Source organism: Ranitomeya variabilis, chromosome 4 (assembly GCF_051348905.1).
Source record: "Ranitomeya variabilis isolate aRanVar5 chromosome 4, aRanVar5.hap1, whole genome shotgun sequence".
Classification (NCBI taxonomy): domain Eukaryota; kingdom Metazoa; phylum Chordata; class Amphibia; order Anura; family Dendrobatidae; genus Ranitomeya; species Ranitomeya variabilis.
This window is the reverse complement of record NC_135235.1, coordinates 378,221,793-378,241,571: the sequence shown is the minus strand read 5'-3', so window position 1 is coordinate 378,241,571 and position 19,779 is coordinate 378,221,793. Positions and strand designations below refer to the sequence as shown.

Sequence of the window (19,779 nt, the reverse complement as noted above, 5' to 3'; positions counted from 1 at the left end):
TGGCCAAACTGAGCGAACTAATCAAACCTTGGAAACCTATTTGAGATGCTTTGTGTCTGCTGGTCAGGATGATTGGGTGGCTTTCTTGCCGTTGGCCGAGTTTGCCCTTAATAATCGGGCCAGTTCGGCTACTTTGGTTTCGCCTTTCTTTTGTAATTTTGGTTTCCATCCTCGTTTTTCTTCAGGGCAGGTTGAGCCTTCTGATTGTCCTGGTGTAGATTCTGTGATGGACAGGTTACAGCGGATTTGGACTCATGTGGTAGACAATTTGACGTTGTCTCAGGAAAAGGCTCAACGTTTTGCTAACCACCGTCGGTGTGTTGGTCCTCGGCTTCGGGTGGGGGATTTAGTCTGGTTATCTTCTCGTCATGTTCCTATGAAGGTTTCTTCCCCTAAGTTCAAGCCTCGGTTTATTGGTCCTTATAAGATTTCTGAGATTATCAATCCAGTGTCTTTTCGTTTGGCCCTTCCAGCCTCTTTTGCCATCCACAATGTTTTCCATAGATCTTTGTTGCGGAGATATGTGGTACCCGTTGTTCCCTCTGTTTATCCTCCTGCCCCGGTGTTGGTTGAGGGGGAGTTGGAATATGTGGTTGAGAAAATTTTGGATTCTCGTTTTTCGAGGCGGAGGCTTCAGTATCTTGTCAAGTGGAAGGGTTATGGTCAGGAGGATAATTCTTGGGTGGTTGCCTCCGATGTCCATGCCGCTGATTTGGTTCGTGCTTTTCACTTGGCTCGTCCTGATCGGCCGGGGGGCTCTGGTGAGGGTTCGGTGACCCCTCCTCAAGGGGGGATACTGTTGTGAATTCCGCTTTTGGGCTCCCTCCGGTGTTTGTAAGTAGCACTTTTGTGAGTTCTGCTCTTGGGCTCCCTCCGGTGGTTTTGAGTGGTATGGCTGCTTCTTGGATTTAGCATCAGCAGCTGCTTCCACTGATCGTCTTTCTGGCTCGGCTATTTTAGTCTGGCCTTATCCCTCAATCAATGCCAGTTGTCAATTGTTCCTGCTTGGAGTCACGGCTCTTTTGGATTTCCCTGACACTCTGACCTGTTCAGCAAAGATAAGTCCTTGCTTGTCCTTTTGCAGTCCACTTGTTGTGGACTTTATTGTTTAGCACATTCTATGTTTTTCTCATTTGTCCAGCTTATCAGTATGGATCTATTCAGCTAAGCTGGAAGCTCTGGGCAGCAGTTTTTGCCCTCCACACCTTTAGTCAGGTGTGGAGATTTTTGCATTCTCTGTGGTGGACTTTTTTCTAGTTTTTATTACTGACCGCACAGTGTTCTTTCCTGTACTATCTATCTAGCTAGAAGTGGCCTCCTTTGCTACATCTTGTTTCATTCTACGTATCTCATTTCCCTCTCCACTCACAGTCATTATTTGTGGGGGGCTGTCCTATCCTTTGGGGATTTTCTCTAAGGCAAGATAGCTTTCCTGTTTCTACCTTTAGGGGTAGTTAGCTCTTAGGCTGTGACGAGGTGTCTAGGGAGAGACAGGAACTTCCCACGGCTACTTCTAGTGTTGTGTTAAGATCAGGAACTGCGGTCAGTATAGTTACCACCTGCTCAGTGCTAGTCGCATGTCGCTCCTAAATCACCAGTCCATAACAGAGACAGTTCTTCAAAGAGAAGGAAAGAAGGTTGTGGTTAGATAGTCGGAGAGAGAAGTTAGGAAAGTCACACACTAAGCAGTCGAGAGAAGACCAGGTGTATAGCATTCCTATCCTCATGAGTAGGAGAGTTAGTGAGTTGTGATGAGCGAGCATTCTTCGAACGTGTTATCCGTTTGTTATGCAATCCCATGTGTTATGGCTGTCAAGCAGCCATGAGACATGCCGCCAGGGGGACTTGAACATAGAGTATCTTCGGTGTGCTCGAAAACTATTAGTACAAAAGTGTGCTCGGATAACACCTTATCTGAGCATGTTCGCTCATCACTATTAGTGAGCTGTAGATGGCCGAAGGAGGAGGTTAGAGAAAGAATATGTACATGGGGAGAGCGGATTATCAATGGGGATGTTAACGTCCTCCATGATGAGTTGGAATGTCACAGTATAGAAAACGGTTGTCGAGTCGTTAAGCCAAACTCCGACTCCACAGCACTGCTCACTACTGAGTATGTACATAAAGTGCAGCACGGATTCACCTCAACTAAAAGCAGAAATCCTTAGATCAGGAACAGAACAGACATTTCATAACTTTCCCAAATTCTTCTGAAAAAATTTACAGCCCATACTGCATTGAACTACTATACCCAATTTATTATATGTTTCAGGAGTCGGAGTTTGTCCATTTTATGTAGACTCCACCAAAATGGATACAGACTACAGGATTCTGACTCCACAGTACTGAAAGTGTGGAAGCCAGGTGGAAAAGTGATCAAGGAACTATTTGGTTTTGCTTGGAGGACAATACACAATCTCCACTCGTAGGGAGAAGTGTTTGAAAAGCCTAACAGTGTGGGCTACAAAGGAAGGAAACGTACAGTGTCTTGCGAAAGTATTCTCCTCCACCCTCTTGCATCAGCACTAAATAATCTAAGTTGGCGAACTGAGAAAATATAGGCATAAATTACATGTATGCATGAAATATCTAAAAATTGTCATGTGCATATGTATTCACCCCTGTTGCGATCGATGAAACCCCTAAAAAATTTCTGGTGCAAGCAATTACCTTCATAAGTCACATACAGTGGTGTGAAAAGTGTTTTCCCATTCTTAGTTTCCTGTTCTTTTCCATGGTTGTCAAACTTAAATGTTTCAGATCACTAAACAAATTTAACAGTTTTCTGCCATTAGACGTACTATTCCGTCCATATGGGGTGGGCCCTACTTCCCAAGGATAAGGATGGAATAGTACGTCCAGCGCAATCGGCCGCACTCACGGGGGGAGCGCAGCCGATCGCGGCCGGGTGTCAGCTGACTATCGCAGCTGACATCCAGCACTATGTGCCAGGAGCGGTCACGGACCGCCCACGGCACTTTAACCCCCGGCACACTGCGATCAAAAATGATCGCAGTGTTCCGGCGGTATAGGGAAGCATCGCGCAGGGAGGAGGCTCCCTGCGGGCTTCCCTGTGACGATCGGTACAAGGCGATGTGCTCACCTTGTACCGAGCGTCTCCTCCCTGCAGGCCCGGATCCAAAATGGCCACGGGGCTGCATCCAGGTCCTGCAGGGAGGTGGCTTACCAGCGCCTGCTCAGAGCAAGCGCCGAGAAGCCTCCCTGCTGTGCATGTCAGATCGCTGATCTGACACAGTGCACACCAAAGTGTCAGATCAGCGATCTGTCACTTTACTGAGATGTCCCCCCGGGGCAAAGGAAAAAAAAAATTACGTGTGAAAAAAAAAAAATCCTAAATAAATAATAATAATAAAAAAAAAATATTGTTCCAATAAATACATTCCTTTATCTAAATAAAAAAAAAAAAAAACAATAAAAGTACACATATTTAGATATTTAGTATTGCCGCGTCCGTAACGACCCGACATATAAAACTGTCCCACTAGTTAACCTCTTCAGTGGACACCGTTAAAAAAAAAAAAAAAAAAAGGCAAGAAACAACGCTTTATTATCATACCGCCGAACAAAAAGTGGAATAACACGCGATCAAAAAGACAGATATAAATAAATAACCATGGCACCGCTGAAAACGCCATCTTGTCCCGCAAAAAACGAGCCGCCATATAGCATCATTAGCGAAAAAATAAAAAAATGTATAGTCCTCAGAAAAAAGCGATGCAAAAATAATTATTTTTTCTATAAAATAGTTTTTATTGTATAAAAGCGCCAAAACATAAAAACATGATATAAATGAGGTATCGCTGTAATCGTACTGACCCGAAGAATAAAACTGCTTTATCCATTTTACCAAACGCGGAACGGTATAAACGCCCCCCCCAAAAAAAAAAATTCATGAATAGCTGGTTTTTGGTCATTCTGCCTCACAAAAATCGGAATAAAAAGCGATCAAAAAAGTCACGTGCCCGAAAATGTTACCAATAAAAACGTCAACTCGTCCTGCAAAAAACAAGACCTCACATGACTCTGTGGACCAAAATATGGAAAAATTACAGCTCTCAAAATGTGGTAACGCAAAAAATGTTTTTTGCAATAAAAAGTGTCTTTCAGTGTGTGACGGCTGCCAATCATAAAAATCCGCTAAAAAACCCGCTGTAAAAGTAAATAAAACCCCCTTCATCACCCCCTTAGTTAGGGAAAAATTAAAAAAATGTACTTATTTCCATTCTCCCATTAGGGTTAGGGCTAGGGTTAGGGTTGGGGCTAAAGTTAGGGTTAGGGTTGGGGCTAGGGTTAGGGTTTGGATTACATTTACGGTTGGAATAGGGTTGGGATTAGGGTTAGGGGTGTAGTTAGGGTTACCATTGAGATTAGGATTAGGGGTGTGTTTGGATTAGGTTTTCAGTTATATTTGAGGGGTTTCCACTGTTTAGGCACATCAGGGGCTCTCCAAACGCGACATGGTGTCCGATCTCAATTCCAGCCAATTCTGCGTTGAAAAAGTAAAACAGTGCTCCTTCCCTTCCGAGCTCTCCCGTGTGCCCAAACAGTGGTTCCCCCCCCCCCCACATATTGGGTATCACGTACTCAGGACAAATTGGACAACAACTTTTGGGGTTCAATTTCAACTGTTACCCTTGAAAAAATACAAAACTTGGGGCTAAAAAATAATTTTTGTGGAAAAAAAAGATTTTTTATTTTCGCGGCTCTATGTTATAAACTGTAGTGAAACACTTGGGGGTTCAAAGTTCTCACAACACATCTAGATAAGTTCCTTGGGAGGTCTAGTTTCCAATATGGGGTCACTTGTGGGGGGTTTCTACTGTTTAGGTACATTAGGGGCTCTGCAAACGCAATGTGATACCTGCAGACCATTCCATCTAAGTTCCAAATGGCTTTCCTTCCATTCCGAGCTCTTCCATGCGCCCAAACGGTGGTTCCCCCCACTGTGGGGTATCAGCGAACTCTATAAATAATAATATGGAACTTATCTAGATGTGTGGTGAGCACTTTGACCCACCAAGTGCTTTACAGAAGATTATAATGTAAAGCCATAAAAATAAAAATTTCCCACAAAAATTATTTCTTAGCCCCCAGTTTTGTATTTTCTCAAGGGTAACAGGAGAAATTGGACCCCAGAAGTTGTTGTCCAATTTCTCCTGTTACCCTTGGGAAAATACAAAACTGGGGGCTAAGAAATAATTTTTGTGGGAAATTTTTATTTTTTTATTTTTATGGCTTTACATTATAAACTTCTGTAAAGCACTTTGTGGGTCAAAGTGCTCACCACACATCTAGATAAGTTCCTTAGGGGGTCTACTTTCCAAAATGGTGTCACTTGTGGGGGGTTTCAATGTTTAGGCACATCAGTGGCTCTCCAAACGCAACATGGCGTCCCATCTCAATTCCTGTCAATTTTGCATTGAAAATTCAAATGGCTCTCCTTCCCTTCCGAGCTCTCCCTTGCACCCAAACAGTGGTTTACCCCAACATATGGGGTATCAGCGTACTCAGGATAAATTGTACATCAACTTTTGGGGTCCAATTTCTTCTCTTACCCTTGGGAAAATAAAAAATTGGGGGCGAAAAGATCATTTTTGTGAAAATATGATTTTTTTATTTTTACGGCTCTGCATTATAAACTTCTGTGAATCACTTAATGGGTCAAAGTGCTCACCACACATCTAGATAAGTTCCTTAGGGGTCTACTTTCCAAAATAGTGTCACTTGTGGGTGGTTTCAATGTTTAGGCACATCAGTAGCTCTCCAAACGCAACATGGCATCCCATCTCAATTCCTGTCAATTTTGCATTGAAAGTCAAACGGCGATCCTTCCCTTCCGGGCTCTCCCTTGCGCCCAAACAGTGGTTTACCCCACATATGGGATATCGGCGTACTCAGGACAAATTGGACTTTTGGGGTCCATTTTCTCTTGTTACTCTTGGTAAAATAACACAAATTGGAACTGAAGTAAATTTTTTCTGAAAAAAAGTTAAATGTTCATTTTTATTTAAACATTCCAAAAATTCCTGTGAAACACCTGAAGGGTTAATAAACTTCTTGAATGTGGTTTTGAGCACCTTGAGGCGTGCAGTTTTTAGAATGGTGTCACACTTGCTTATTTTCTGTCATATAGACCCCTAAAAATGACTTTAAATGAGATGTGGTCCCTAAAAAAAATGGTGTTGTAAAAATGAGAAATTGCTGGTCAACTTTTAACCCTCATAACTTCCTAACAAAAAAAAATTTTGGTTCCAAAATTGTGCTGATGTAAAGTAGACATGTGGGAAATGTTACTTATTAAGTATTTTGTGTGACGCATCTCTAATTTAATTGCGTAAAAATTCAAAGTTGGAAAATTGCGAAATTTTCGCCAAATTTCTGTTTTTTTTCACAAATAAACGCAGGTAATATCAAAGAAATTTTACCACTATCATGAAGTACAATATGTCACGAGAAAACATTGTCAGAATCACTGGGATCCGTTGAAGCGTTCCAGAGTTATAACCTCATAAAGGGACAGTGGTCAGAATTGTAAAAATTGGCCCGGTCATTAACATGCAAATCACCCTTGGGGGTAAAGGGGTTAAATATTAGACAAAGATAGCACAAGTAAACACAAAATGCAGTTTATGAATGAAGGTCTTTATTATTAATGGAAAAAGAAATCCAAACCTACAGAGCCCTGTGAAAAGTGATTGCCCCAAAACCTAGTTATTGGTTGGGCCACCCTTAGTAGCAACAACTGCAATCAAGCGTTTGTAATAACTGGCAACGGGTCTTTTACAACGCTATGGAGGAATTTTGTCCCACTCATCTTTGCAGAATTGTCGTATTTCAGCCACATTGGAGGGTTTCCGAGCATGAACCGCCTTTTTAAGTCATGCCACAGCATCTGAGATTAAGATCAGGACTTAGACTAGGCTACCCCAAAATCTTAATTTTGTTTTTCTTAAACCATTTCTGAATGGACTTGCTTGTGTCCACCTGGGTGCAATCTTAAGTGTCACATGGTCTGTATATACACACCTTTTCCAAAAGGCCACAGAGGGTGCAACACCATTAAGCAAGAGGCATCTCTAACCACAACTCCAAACAAGTCAGGGACAAAGTTGTTGTAATTGCTGCAAAATGAGGCTCTACAAATAACTGACTTTAGGGGGTGAATAGTTATGCAAACTGAAGTTTTCAGCTATTTTGTATTATTTGTTTGCTATACAATAACAAGGAAACCAAATATTCACAATTGTAGGCATCTTTTTTTTTCATTAATTGATGCAAATCTTAAAAAAAACTGAAGTAAGGGTAAGTAAGGGGTGAAATACCTTTGCAAGCTACTATAAGTGAGGGAGGGGGTGGGATAACCTGAAAAGCTCATTGTGATGAAAGGAGCAGACCAACACCTTCACCTTGTCTGCTCTCAGGTCTGGGAATATGTGAAAAAAGTAGCCAACCATATGAGAGAGTAGCCCCGGCGGTGAGACAGAGAAAGTTAAGGCAATTAGAAAGGAAGAGGTCTTGGATGTAGGAGAGTTTGTTACATGCTATCCCAGTGTTTCTGAATGAGTTGTATACAGTGCCTGGAGAAAGTATTCGGCCCCTTGGAACTTTTCAACCTTTTCCCACATATCATGCTTCAAACATAAAGATACCAAATGTAAATTTTCGGTGAAGAATCAATAGCTGGAACACAATTGTGAAGTTAAACAAAATTTATTGGTTATTTTAAATTTTTGTGGAAATTCAAAAACTGAAAAGTGGGGCGTGCAATATTATTCGGCCCCTTTACTTTCAGTGCAGCAAACTCACTCCAGAAGTTCATTGTGGATCTCTGAATGATCCAATGTTCTCCTAAATGCCTAATGACGATAAATATAATCCACCCGTGTGTAATCAAGTCTCCTTATAAATGCACCTGCTCTGTGATAGTCTCAGGGTTCTGTTTGAAGCACAGAGAGCATCATGAAGACGAAGGAACACAACATGCAGGTCCGTGATACTGTTGTGGAGAAGTTTAAAGCTGTATTTGGATACAAAATGATTTCCAAAACTTTAAACATCCCAAGGAGCACTGTGCAAGCGATCATATTGAAATGGAAGGAGTATCATGCCACTGCAAATCTACCAAGACCCGGCCATCTCTCTAAACTTTCATCTCAAACAAGGAGAAGACTGATCAGAGATGCAGCCAAGAGGCCCCTGATCACTCTGGATGAACTGCAGAGATTTTACAGCTGGGGTGGGACAGTGTCCATAGGACAACAATTAGTCGTACACTGCACAAATCTGGCCTTTATGGAAGAGTGGCAAGAAGAAAGCCATTTCTCAAAAATATCCATTAAAAGTGTTGTTTAAAGTTTGCAACAAGCCACCTGGGAGATACACCAAACATGTGGAAGAAGGTGCTCTGGTCAGATGAAACCAAAATCGAACTTTTTAGCAACAAAGCCAAACGATATGTATGGCATAAAGGCAACACAGCTCATCACTCTGAACACACCATCCCCACTGTCAAACATGGTGGTGGCAGCATCGTGGTTTGGGCCTGCTTTTCTTCAGCAGGGACAGGGAAAATGGTTAAAATTGATGGGAAGAGGGATGGAGCCAAATACAGGACCATTCATGAAGAAAACCTGTTGAGGTCTGCAAAAGACCTGAGACAATGATCCCAAACGTAAAGCAAAATCTACAATGGAATGGTTCACAAATAAACGTATCCAGGTGTTAGAATGGCCAAGTCAGAGTCCAGACCTCAATCCAATCGAGAATCTGTGGAAACAGCTGAAAACTGCTGTTCACAAATGATCTCTATCAAACCTCACTGAGCTCGAGCTGTTTGCCAAGGAAGAATGGGCAAAAATTTCAGTCTCGATGTACAAAACTGATAGACATACCCCAAGCGACTTGCAGCTGTAAGCGCAGCAAAAGGTGCAGCAACAAAGTATTAAGTTAAAGGGGCCAAATAATATTGCACGCCTCACTTTTCAGTTTTTGAATTTCCATAAAAATGTAAAATAACAACCAATAAATTTTGTTCAACTTCACAATTGTGTTCCAATTTACATTTGGTATCTTTGAAGCATGATATGTGGGAAAAGGTGGAAAAGTTCCAGAGGGGACGATTACTTTCGCAAGGCACTGTATACTACTGGAAGGAGGGTGAGAGTTAGGTGAGATGTTGCCAACGTCTAGGAGAGGGAGGAACAAAAAAGATAGCAGGGGGTTCAGTGATTTGTGTTGGAATTTTGTGCACTGTATTGAGGTATTGGATGGTTTGGAGTGCTTGAAAAATATCAGTAAAGCCTGTTCATGGGAGAGAGGCACTGATGTGGAGAGAGTGCATAGAATATGTAAAAGGGCGCTAGATGTGGAAGAAATCAGTATCTAGGATATAGATGAAACAAAGAGATCTGAAAAATAAAGTGAACACAAAGCTAATAAGCTTGAATATCTGACATATATTACCTGCCCTGTCGAACTGCCATGTTAAACTGCATACACTTCGACGGTATTGCACTTAAAAAGATACTGCACCTATGCCCCCAGCACCTCTCAACATTTGGCCTAAAGATACATTTGTCGTATCCTTAGGCCAAATGCTCCCTCATTGCACAAATACACATTGCCTTATCTGTTTCATCCAAAAAAAAACATTCAAGTTTATACAGCTTGGAGTGGGAAATTCTGCAGAAAAATTATCTGGTACAATATTCACTTGCCTGAAAATTCTGCACATGTAGTTGAGTCACTTGGCCTTATTTCTGCGTCAAAGGTATGGCTTTTTGGTGTCAATTCTTCCATGAATACCACTTCTGGACAGATTTGGTGTAGCTGGTTCCCTCTGATTTTTCCTAGTTCTCAGCTAATGGCACTGTTGACCATCTTTTATGGTTTTCATTCTGGTCTTCAGCAGATCTGCCAAAGTGGGGGAGCATGAATGGGGCCAAGCCAGCCTCACGTATTCTTTAAGAGTTACGCCACTAACTTGCTCAAGAAATATACTCCAGTCCCTGTGTATAGAGTAACAACGCCAGTGGTAAGATGCCCCACTTAAGTTATTAAGCTCATCTTACTCCTACACGTGCATGCACAACACATATTTTACTGAATTGGGTCATGATTGTCATCTGCTTAACTTTTGGGGGGGGCTGACCACTGCGTCTATAGTCCTCAGTGTTGCCCATTACCTGGTGGTTCTTCAAAAGAGATTGAACCTCACACTGTGAAATTCCAGTCTGCTGTCAAATCTTTTCCTGAGAGATTCCTTAGGTTCAGTGTTCCCAGGGTGTGACCTGTGAAATAGTCTTCCACAACCACACCTATATAATAGTGTTTCACTATTCCTTACCCAAATTGAAGCTTCCTACACAGCGGTTTATGTTGTAGATAGTGACGGTTTTCGAGCTTCATATGATGTTTGTTAGAAGTGGTTACTCATACACATGACAATTATCCTAAAAAATCAGACTTTGTGGAACTGTACCTAGAAGATGTGATGCTGTTTTGAATGCAACGGGTGGTTGCACCAAATATTGATGTGATTTTGATTTCTCTCTTGTTCATTCACTTAGTTTCTTTGGTCAATTAAGAAAATACAATTAACACTTCTATTAGTAAAAGCATTTGTACTTTTCAGCATTTTATCCACACCTAGAACATTTGCCCAAACTATATACGGTAATTTATTTTGCTCATACTCATTCATGTTTGACCCTCACTTGTGTATATTAAATACTTACATATATTTGTATATACAAATGTATAGTTTTCTCGTCTTGTTCCTCGATCGTTATTTTTAGTCAGTGTTATTGGTTACTGGGCACGTTTATCTGGAGTTTCAAAGGTCGCTATTGGACAAAACGATAAGATTTGGTTTTATGAGTCTTGTATCTCCGGTCACGTAGGCTCTAAGGGAGTTCTCACCTGATGGCTTTACTGTGGTGACTGACAGACTGCACTGTGTTCCAAGTTATTATGCAAATTGGATTTAAGTGTCGAAATCCAATTTTCAAATAAACTCATGGATTGTGTCTCAGGGCTCAATGGATCACTGAAATCAATCTTAAACACATGTGATAATTAGTTTTCCAGGTGATTCTAATTAAAGGAAAACTACTTAAAAATGATGATCCACATTATTAAGCAGGCCACAGTTTTCAAGTAACATGGGAAAGAAAAAGGATCTCTGCTGCCGAAAAGCAACAAATAGTGCAATGCCTTGGTCAAGGGATGAAAACATTAGATATTTCTTGAAAATTTAAGCGTGATCATCTTACTGTTAAGAGATTTGTGGCTGAATCTGAGCACAGTCGTGTTCGTGCTGATAAAGGCATAATGAGGAAGGTTTCTGCCAGGCAAGTTCATCGGATAAAGAGACCAGCTGCTAAAAAGCCATTACAAACCAGCAAACAGATATTTGAAGCCGCTGTTGCCTCTGGAGTCCTTCGAACCTCAAGGTGTAGGATCTTTCAAAGGCTTGCTTTGGTTCATAAACCTAATATTCGGCTACCCCTAAACAGTGTTCACAAGCAGAAACGGTTGTAGTGGGCCCAGACATACATGAAGACTAATTTTCAAACAGTCTTGTTTACTGGTGAGTGTCCAGCAACCCTGGATGGTCCAGATAGATGGAGTAGTGGATGATTGGTGGATGGCCACCATGTCCCAACAAGGCTGCAACCTCAGCAAGGATGTGGAGGAGTCATGTCTTGGGACGGAATCATGGGGAAACAGCTGGGAGGGCCCTTTAATGTTCCTGAAGATGTGAAAATGATCTCTGCAAAGTATATAGAGTTTCTGACTAACAACTTTCTTCCATGGTATAAAAAGCAGAAACGTGCCTTCAGGAGCAAAATCATCTTCATGCTGACAATGCACCATCTCATGCTGCAAAGAATACCTCTGAGTCATTGACTGCTATGGGCATAAAAGGAGATAAACTCCTGGTGTGGCCACCATCTTCCCCTGACCTCAACCCTATAGAGAACCTTTGGTGTACCATCAAGCAAAAGATCTATGAGGGTGGGAGGCAGTTCACATCAAAACAACAGCTCTGGGAGGCTATTCTGACTTCATGCAAAGAAATACAAGCAGAAACTTTCCAAAAACTCACAAGTTCAATGGATGCAAGAATTGTGAAGGTGATGTCAAAGAAAGGTTCCTATGTTAACATGTAACTTGGCCTGTTAGGATGTTTTGGAGTTAAATAGCTTTTTTGTTCAGTGAATGTGACCTCTTAATGCTGCAAATTCCACAAATGAGCATTTTCAGTTCTTTAAAACATATCAAATGTTCAGAAATTCTACTGTGCCTAATAATTTGGAACAGTGCATTTTGAGGTTTTATTCATTTTGGAGATTATACTGTTATCATTGGGAGGTTTCTTCAATAAAATTTGATGAATACTCTAAAGGGTGATGACTTTTATTAGACTGACTGTCATTTGGACCGACCATTTAGGAAAATCCGAGAAAAATATAATTTGCATAATAATTTGGAACATAGTGTAGATTGTAAATCTGAACCGCCAATTATGAATGGGATTATCAGGGCATAAAATACTGATGACTTTTCTCAGATCTGCCGCACCCCCACCAATCGGCTGTTATCGGTGGGGTCTGGATGTAAGCCTTTAATGGAGCTGAACAGCACAGCTGCGTAGAAGGTGGAGTAGTTGCTTCAGAGTGCTATAGGTCAGCTGCGGGTCATCTGAATAGGTGCAGTTTTTCAGTGGCTGCCACACATTAAATGGATTTGTGCTGTTCAACTCCATTTAAAGGGAACCTGTCACCTCGTTTTGCCGCTATAAGCTGCAGCCACTGCCTTTCGAGGCTTATGTACAGCATTCTGTAGATGAGCCCCCGGTCAGACCTGAAAGATAAGAAAAACAAGTTTTTTTATACTGACCCGGGGCGGTCCAGTCCGATGGTTGTCCCGGGTACGGCACCTTCCATCTTCTTACGATGAAGTCCCCTTCTTGTCTTCACGCTGCGGCTCAGACGCAGGCGTACTTTGCCCCGTTGAGGGCAGAATGAAGTACTGCCATGCGCAGGCGCCGGGAAAGCTCAGAGAGGCCCGGTGCCTGCGCACTGCAGTACTTTACTATGCCCTCAGGGCAGATCAGTACGCCTACGCAGGAGCGCAGCATGAAGCAAGCAGGATGACAACATCGCATGAAGATGGGAGGCGCTGGACCTGGGACACCCATCGGACCGGACCGCCCCTGGGTGAGTATAATAAAACTTGTTTTTCTTCTCTTTCAGGTCGCATTACAGAATGCTGTAGATAAGCCCCGAAAGGCAGTAGCTGCATCTTATAGCGGCAAAACGAGGTGACAGGTTTCCTTTAAAGGGGTTGTGCACTGCTAGGACAACTCTCTTCACAATCTTATTGTTTACCCCCATTAAAATATAAACACATACCAACTATAATGCCGGCGCCATTCTTGCTGTATCCGCTCTCGTGTTCCCAGGACTCACCTGAGGTTATGTCACGTGAGCACTGTGCCCAATTAGCGACATCATCATTGTCCTGCCTACGAACGTATAAGTAATCAACAGGAAGTGAGGGCTGCGGCTGGTTGCTCACTTTCTGATTACTCATACGTCTAAAGGCGGGAACAGTGACGTCAGCACTGATTGGCCGCAGGGCTCACGTGACAATCGCACGTGAGCCCCAGGAATGTGAGTGCTGACACTTCTGAAATGGCTCCAGCATCGGAGGTAAGAGGGTTTTTTTTATTGTAGCGGTGGCAAACATTCAGATTGAGTAGGGGTTGTCCTAGTAGTGGACAACCCCTTTAATATTTATTTCCAGCTGCTGTCAAAGCTAATAACAGCTGATGTGTGAAGATCCCAGCTGCAGAACCGCACCTGTTAGATATTGATAATGTATGCTAAAGAAAGGTCCTCAATATGCTTGGTCAACCCATTTAATGTTTATTACTTTTTTGCAGTAGATTTGGTAGAATAGAAACAAATTAATTTTCTGTTTATTGAAAATCTGTTTCCCTATAAGCCAAGATCATTTGATGAAATTAAAGGGGCTGTCCAGGTTTTTCAATCAAGCCTGCAGTCATTCTGTGTGACTGCAGACTTGTGAATCCTCACAGCCTTCACACTGAGGATTCTCATATGCCAGCGGCAAATCCAAGTGGTCATGTGACCACAAGTATGTGATGTGCATTATACATACCCCTGGCCACATTTCAACTAGATGTGCGAAGCCTCACTTCTATACAAGTGAAGTGAGTGAGGCTCAGCATGACTAGTTGGAATGTGGCCAGAGGTATGCATATCACATACTTGTGGTCACCTGACCGCTTGACTATTGCGCTGCAGAGCTGAGTAAAATAGAGGTATTTCTTTTATTTCTTATTTCCGTTATGGAAATATTAGCTTGTAAAGTTTTGATTATAATTTATCATGAGTCCAAGGGGTTGATACCAGAAATTTGTTTCTGGGGTCGTATACTTCTTACATTGCATTACATTGACCAATCATAAGTGGGCAACAACACAAGGGAAAAACGAAAACCCCTATCACACTGCAGAGATCCAGTTTGAACAGGGCCTTAGATTCTTCAAAGACAATTCAGACAAGTCGTCTTGATGTCAGGGATTTGCCCAGTGCAGCAACATGAAAGATCTTGGTAACAGAACAGTTTTCCCTGTGGATAATTAATAAATATTTCCATCTATGCCTTTCCTCCACTGAGTGTCCCGGGTGAAAATTAGAAGATTTGAAACTAAATGGGTGATAACTTGCCATCCATGGCACGTACTATATTTTTCGGATTATAAGATTCACTCTTTCCCCCCAGATGTTTTTTGGGGGAATGGGGGTGCATTTTATAATCTGAATGTAGCTTACCAAGGATGGTGGTGCCACTGCGGTGGAGCGGGGTCCCAGGAAGTGGGGTTGCTGCTGCAGGAAGCTGGCGATGGCAGGAGTTGGGTGATGCAGGCCCCAGGCTTGGAGAAGGGGGTGTTTGGCGGCAGAGGTCTTCGGGAAAGTGCACAGGCCCTGGGCTTGAAGGAAGTAGTGTTTGGCGGCTGAGGCCTTCAGGAAAATTGCCGTTGGAGGTGGCCCATGCACAGATTGGAATCTCGGCAGCCGAGATCTCAATCTGCACATGCATCACCTTCAGCTGACATTTTCCCGAAGTCCTCCGCAGTAAAAAGGACGGGAAGCGTGGGAGCACGGAGCCCGCCACAGCCTCCCACGACCGAACACCCCCCTCCTCAAAGCCTGGGGCCCGCAGCAGTGCCCGACTCCTGCCATTGCCACCAGCTTCCTGCAGCTGCACCCCTGCCTCCTGGTATCCCGCTCCAGTGCAGCTGGGTCTTCCTTCTCCGCCATTTTGTTAAACAAAAAAAAGCTTCTCATTTTCCTCCCCAAAATGTGGGTTGCTATCCAGTGCGTCTTATAATCCGCAAAATAAGTTATATATGTATAACATGTATTATATTTTCTCTGCAGAAAATGATCCACAGCCTCTTTCTTATCAATGGATCTGGTGATATTTTCTTAGAGAAGCATTGGAAAAGTATTGTGAGCCGTTCCGTCTGTGACTACTTTTTTGAAGCACAGGAGAAAGCGGCAGATACTGAGAATGTGCCCCCGGTCATTCCTACGCCACACCACTATCTTATCAGCATTTACAAAGACAAAATATTCTTTGTGGCAGTAATTCAGAGTGAAGTGACACCACTTTTCGTTATTGAATTTTTGCACCGTGTTGCAGACACATTCCAGGTAATCTTTTTTAGACAAGACATAAATTTAATTCTTAAATGGTTTTTATAGGCGCAAAGATTAAAGCGTTACGAAGTCTATCAGAATTGAAGAAACTCTGGCACTGTTCCAGCAGTGTTGGCAGCATGTGTTTATCATTGTCATGTCACGTGAGTGCTGCAGATAATCGTCAGCAGTTGGCCAACGGCGGCCTTTGCTGTGCCGTCTGACGGACTACTGAGATATTGAGGAGCAGCAGCCGATCAGCGACCGCTGATTACCTTCAGCACTAACATGACTTAAAGGGAACCTGTCAGCACGATTTTGCTCTTTAAACTACAGTGTCAGGTTGGCACCATGTTAATGATTAAAATGATACTTGGTGATGAATTCCGTCTTGTGGTTGTCTTATCTTTATTTGCAGTTTTGAGATTCTCGAGCTGTGTGTGTGTCTTTATGTGGTGCTCTGATTAGGCATTCATCTGTATGGCTTTTAACAGGTCACTGATCCCTCAGTAACATGCCCCCTATTTTACATACTACATGTCATAATGTGGGGTTACAAAAAAAGTTACATTCATCAAAATGGCAGCGGCGCCTGCACAGTAGCAACTATCGAGTTTCTGATAGATGCTACTGCGCAGGTGCCATTTTGATGAATGTAAAAATGTTTTTTGTAACCCCACAATATGATATGCAGTTCATAAAATTGGGGTCTGGTCACTGAGGGATCAATGACCTGTCATAAGCCATGAGGATGAATATGTAAGCAGAGCACCACATGAAGACACCCCCTCCACAGGCTGTCTCGGAGCACGAGCATATAATTACAAAAGCAAGCCAAACTATGCGGTGTATCAGGTACAGATACCCCAGTACAAATCCTCTGATATAAATATCAAAAATAGCCAAGAGAATATCTTATATACAATTTAAAACATAACTTTTACTAATAGTAATATAAAATAGTTTTATGGATAATAGACAACATAAAGTGCAAGTAGTGCTCAAAATACCAGTGCTCAATAAAAAATTGGTTTTATCTCACCAAATCAGTCGTTTTTTTCTCTTTCAAGGAGCTCTATTACAAACAAAGGGGGGAGGGGGAATTTAGTTACTGTACTACCCCGGTCGTGCCCCTGTATTGCTCCTGCCCTGACAAGGGCAGTTCCCAAGTCAGGCTGAATAATTGTCCCCACTGTGAAATAGGTAACATTAACTCAAAACTACATCTACAGACGGATTTCATCAACCAAGGTATCATATTAATCAGTATAGCGGCGCTGATGTGACACTGTCTGTAGGTTATTCAACGTAATTCTGCTGACAGGTTCTCTTTGAGAGTGACATGCGAGTACTGGTAGACCCGGTGCCAAAATTGCTGAAAAGTGCGAGAGTGGAGTATAAACTTTTTCTTATCTTACTTGGGACTGGGAAATTAAAGAATGGGTTGTCCAAGCAGTGGGCAACCCCTGTAATATTGTGTTTCAGGCTTCTACAGACAATTGGGAGAATAGCTAAATTCATTGTGCCTGTCACCAATTACATAAAGTCTTATGAAGTTCATTGAGTGCCATTACCTGCCATGGGTTTCACACATTTCATAATGTCTCATATTTCTCGGGCAGATGGGAGTGCGAGGACAGCAATGTCAAGTATAAAAGTGGCATTGCTGTGGAGTAAATGTACCAAGTAACTTACTGTGCGTACTATTAGGACGAATTCACATGGGGCAGATTTGTTACAAAAATTGCAGAAATTTCTTGTATCAGCCATGTGAGAAATGACAAATGGGATATTCTGACAATCTTTACAGTGGATCAGTCCTTAGATCAGAAGCCAGTAGATGACGTTTGTCCGCATGGACATTCCTAAGATAAATGCTGTGTAGTTGGGTGGAATGTGAGTAGTCAATCAATCAATGGGATTGCCACTCATACGGACTGATGATGGAAAGGGGTAAGTTTGTGCTGAAGTATGGTGGCTGACAGCCACAATCAGGAAGCGCTTCCTGATTGTCATCTACTGGCTGCTGATCTATGGACTGATCCACTGTTAATAAATTCACCTCGTTTTGCAACACATCTGTGTGAGTGCCGACTTCCACTACTACTACTGGTACGGATTGGAACCCTACTCGGGCACCTCATTCATTTACTCTGGAGTGCTGTTTGTTCTCATATAAATATCTGCAGCTGCTTTCTCTGCACTCCACATATGTCCCTGGTAGATCAGGTGAAATAGTTGTATCTGCTAACACAGCCCCCATATATTTTTTCTATGATGGTCTTTACCCCTTATAGATTTCTTGTGTAGTGATATGTGACTGCAAGAAAACCCATGGCAGTATTTCCTTCCAACATGTTTCTGGCATATCAGAAGTTCGCCCCATAGAGGTCCGCTATATAGGAGTCCAGAAAGTAGAATGCAGAGAGACGGGCATACTGTAAACTCAACTACAATGGAGATGGCACACCGCCTCTGTTCTCTGATATGGAAACTACATGTGCACACACAGGTTTGTCTGAAACCACGTTTGTGGGCCACATTTGGTCCCTGGGCTGCAGGTTGTGCATATGGACTCTTGAATCTGACAGTCATAAACATAATGGCCTCTCTCCTGGGACGTGTCCTCCACAAGTTTACTGTGAAGAGGAATACCGTTTATTTACTTCATGTTTTGAGCCCAGGCTTAGTTCTTCTCTTTAGCTGAGTACTAGTATCTGCTTTGGTTAAGTAATATTTTTATAACTGTCTGGCAGGATTACTTTGGAGAATGCTCCGAGACTTGTCTGAAGGACAACGTGGTCATTGTGTACGAGCTGCTTGAAGAAATGCTGGACAATGGCTTTCCTCTGGCCACTGAGTCTAATATTCTGAAGGAATTGATCAAGCCCCCTACAATCCTGAGATCCGTAGTAAACTCCCTCACAGGTGTGTGACAACTGTCCAGAACAGAAGGTGCATTGGAACTTTATCAGCCAGGGTGGGGTAGAATGAATCCTGAATGATTCCTGCTATTATTTAGGAGGGCCAGGATACCATAGAGTAAAAGAATCCACTACACAGCAATGCCTTTAATTCACAGAGTAATGTAGTGTCAGCGCCGCTGAGTCTCAGACAGCGGATGTGAGCTGGATGTGTACGTGTGTAAGGAGGCTGAAGGTAAATGGTGACTTGGCAGATTGTTGACCGAGCAAGCACTGCTCTCCATGTGGAGTAACTGAAGCCATTACTAGTGACGCGTGTGCTGTAAAGGACACGTCTCAATGCTGCCTGTTTATTTTCTCATGTATTAAAGCATTTCATCACTTTACTCCATGTCCTCTGTCTGTCCTCATTGTGAAAGTTTCAATTTTTTTTTTTTTTTTTTTTTTTTTTTACTAAAAAGAGCGTAAAAATAATCAAATTTGACTCTTATACTAACCCTCTTTTTCTCTATGGGTGTTTTAAAAACATGGGAGTGAGAAATGGGCTGTTTCATTTAGCTATATGCAATTTTTTTTGTTTGCTTTATACCAAAAGGACTTTGCCCAGATGATTCTCTGGAGGCATGTCTCTAGATTGTTCTTCTGCATCGTCACCTTCTGAGAAGCGCCCCCCCTTGTTTTTTGAAAACCGTAAAATTGACACAATGAGCGCATTATAGAAAGCTCTATATCATCAGAACTGTATGGTGGCTATAAAATTAAAAAAAGAAAAACTAAATACTCAAAAGCATCACAAACAGAAAGTCAAAATGATCCATTTATAGTATGATAACAGGACCTCTTTATCAATACTCTTATGTTTTTGTTTGTGTTGATTTTTTTCTCTTTTTCAGAAAAAATTCCACACTTGAACAGGGGCTATGTCTGGCGTTGCAGTGGGGATAAGTTAAACTGTAATACCAATCATAGCCTATGTTCAAATGTTGCTGTGTCTGTAAAAAAAAAACAAAAAAAAAACACTTTTTTTCTACTCCTGGACAACACCTTTAAGTACCGTATGTCAGATTGCCAGCTTCTCATAATCTCATGTTTTAAAG

At 42.2% G+C, this 19,779-nt stretch overlaps 1 protein-coding gene across 2 annotated transcripts in view; it reads left to right on the top strand.

Moving 5' to 3' along the window:
• AP3M1 (adaptor related protein complex 3 subunit mu 1) overlaps window positions 1-19,779 on the top strand; it is a 92,607-nt gene that overhangs the window by 25,780 nt on the left and 47,048 nt on the right. For both annotated transcript variants that reach the window (XM_077250785.1, XM_077250784.1), the window contains exons 2-3: window positions 15,498-15,773; window positions 18,515-18,686. In XM_077250785.1, the coding sequence (XP_077106900.1) occupies window positions 15,501-15,773; window positions 18,515-18,686 (445 nt within the window). In that variant the 5' untranslated portion in view covers window positions 15,498-15,500. The remainder of the gene's footprint in view (window positions 1-15,497; window positions 15,774-18,514; window positions 18,687-19,779) is intronic.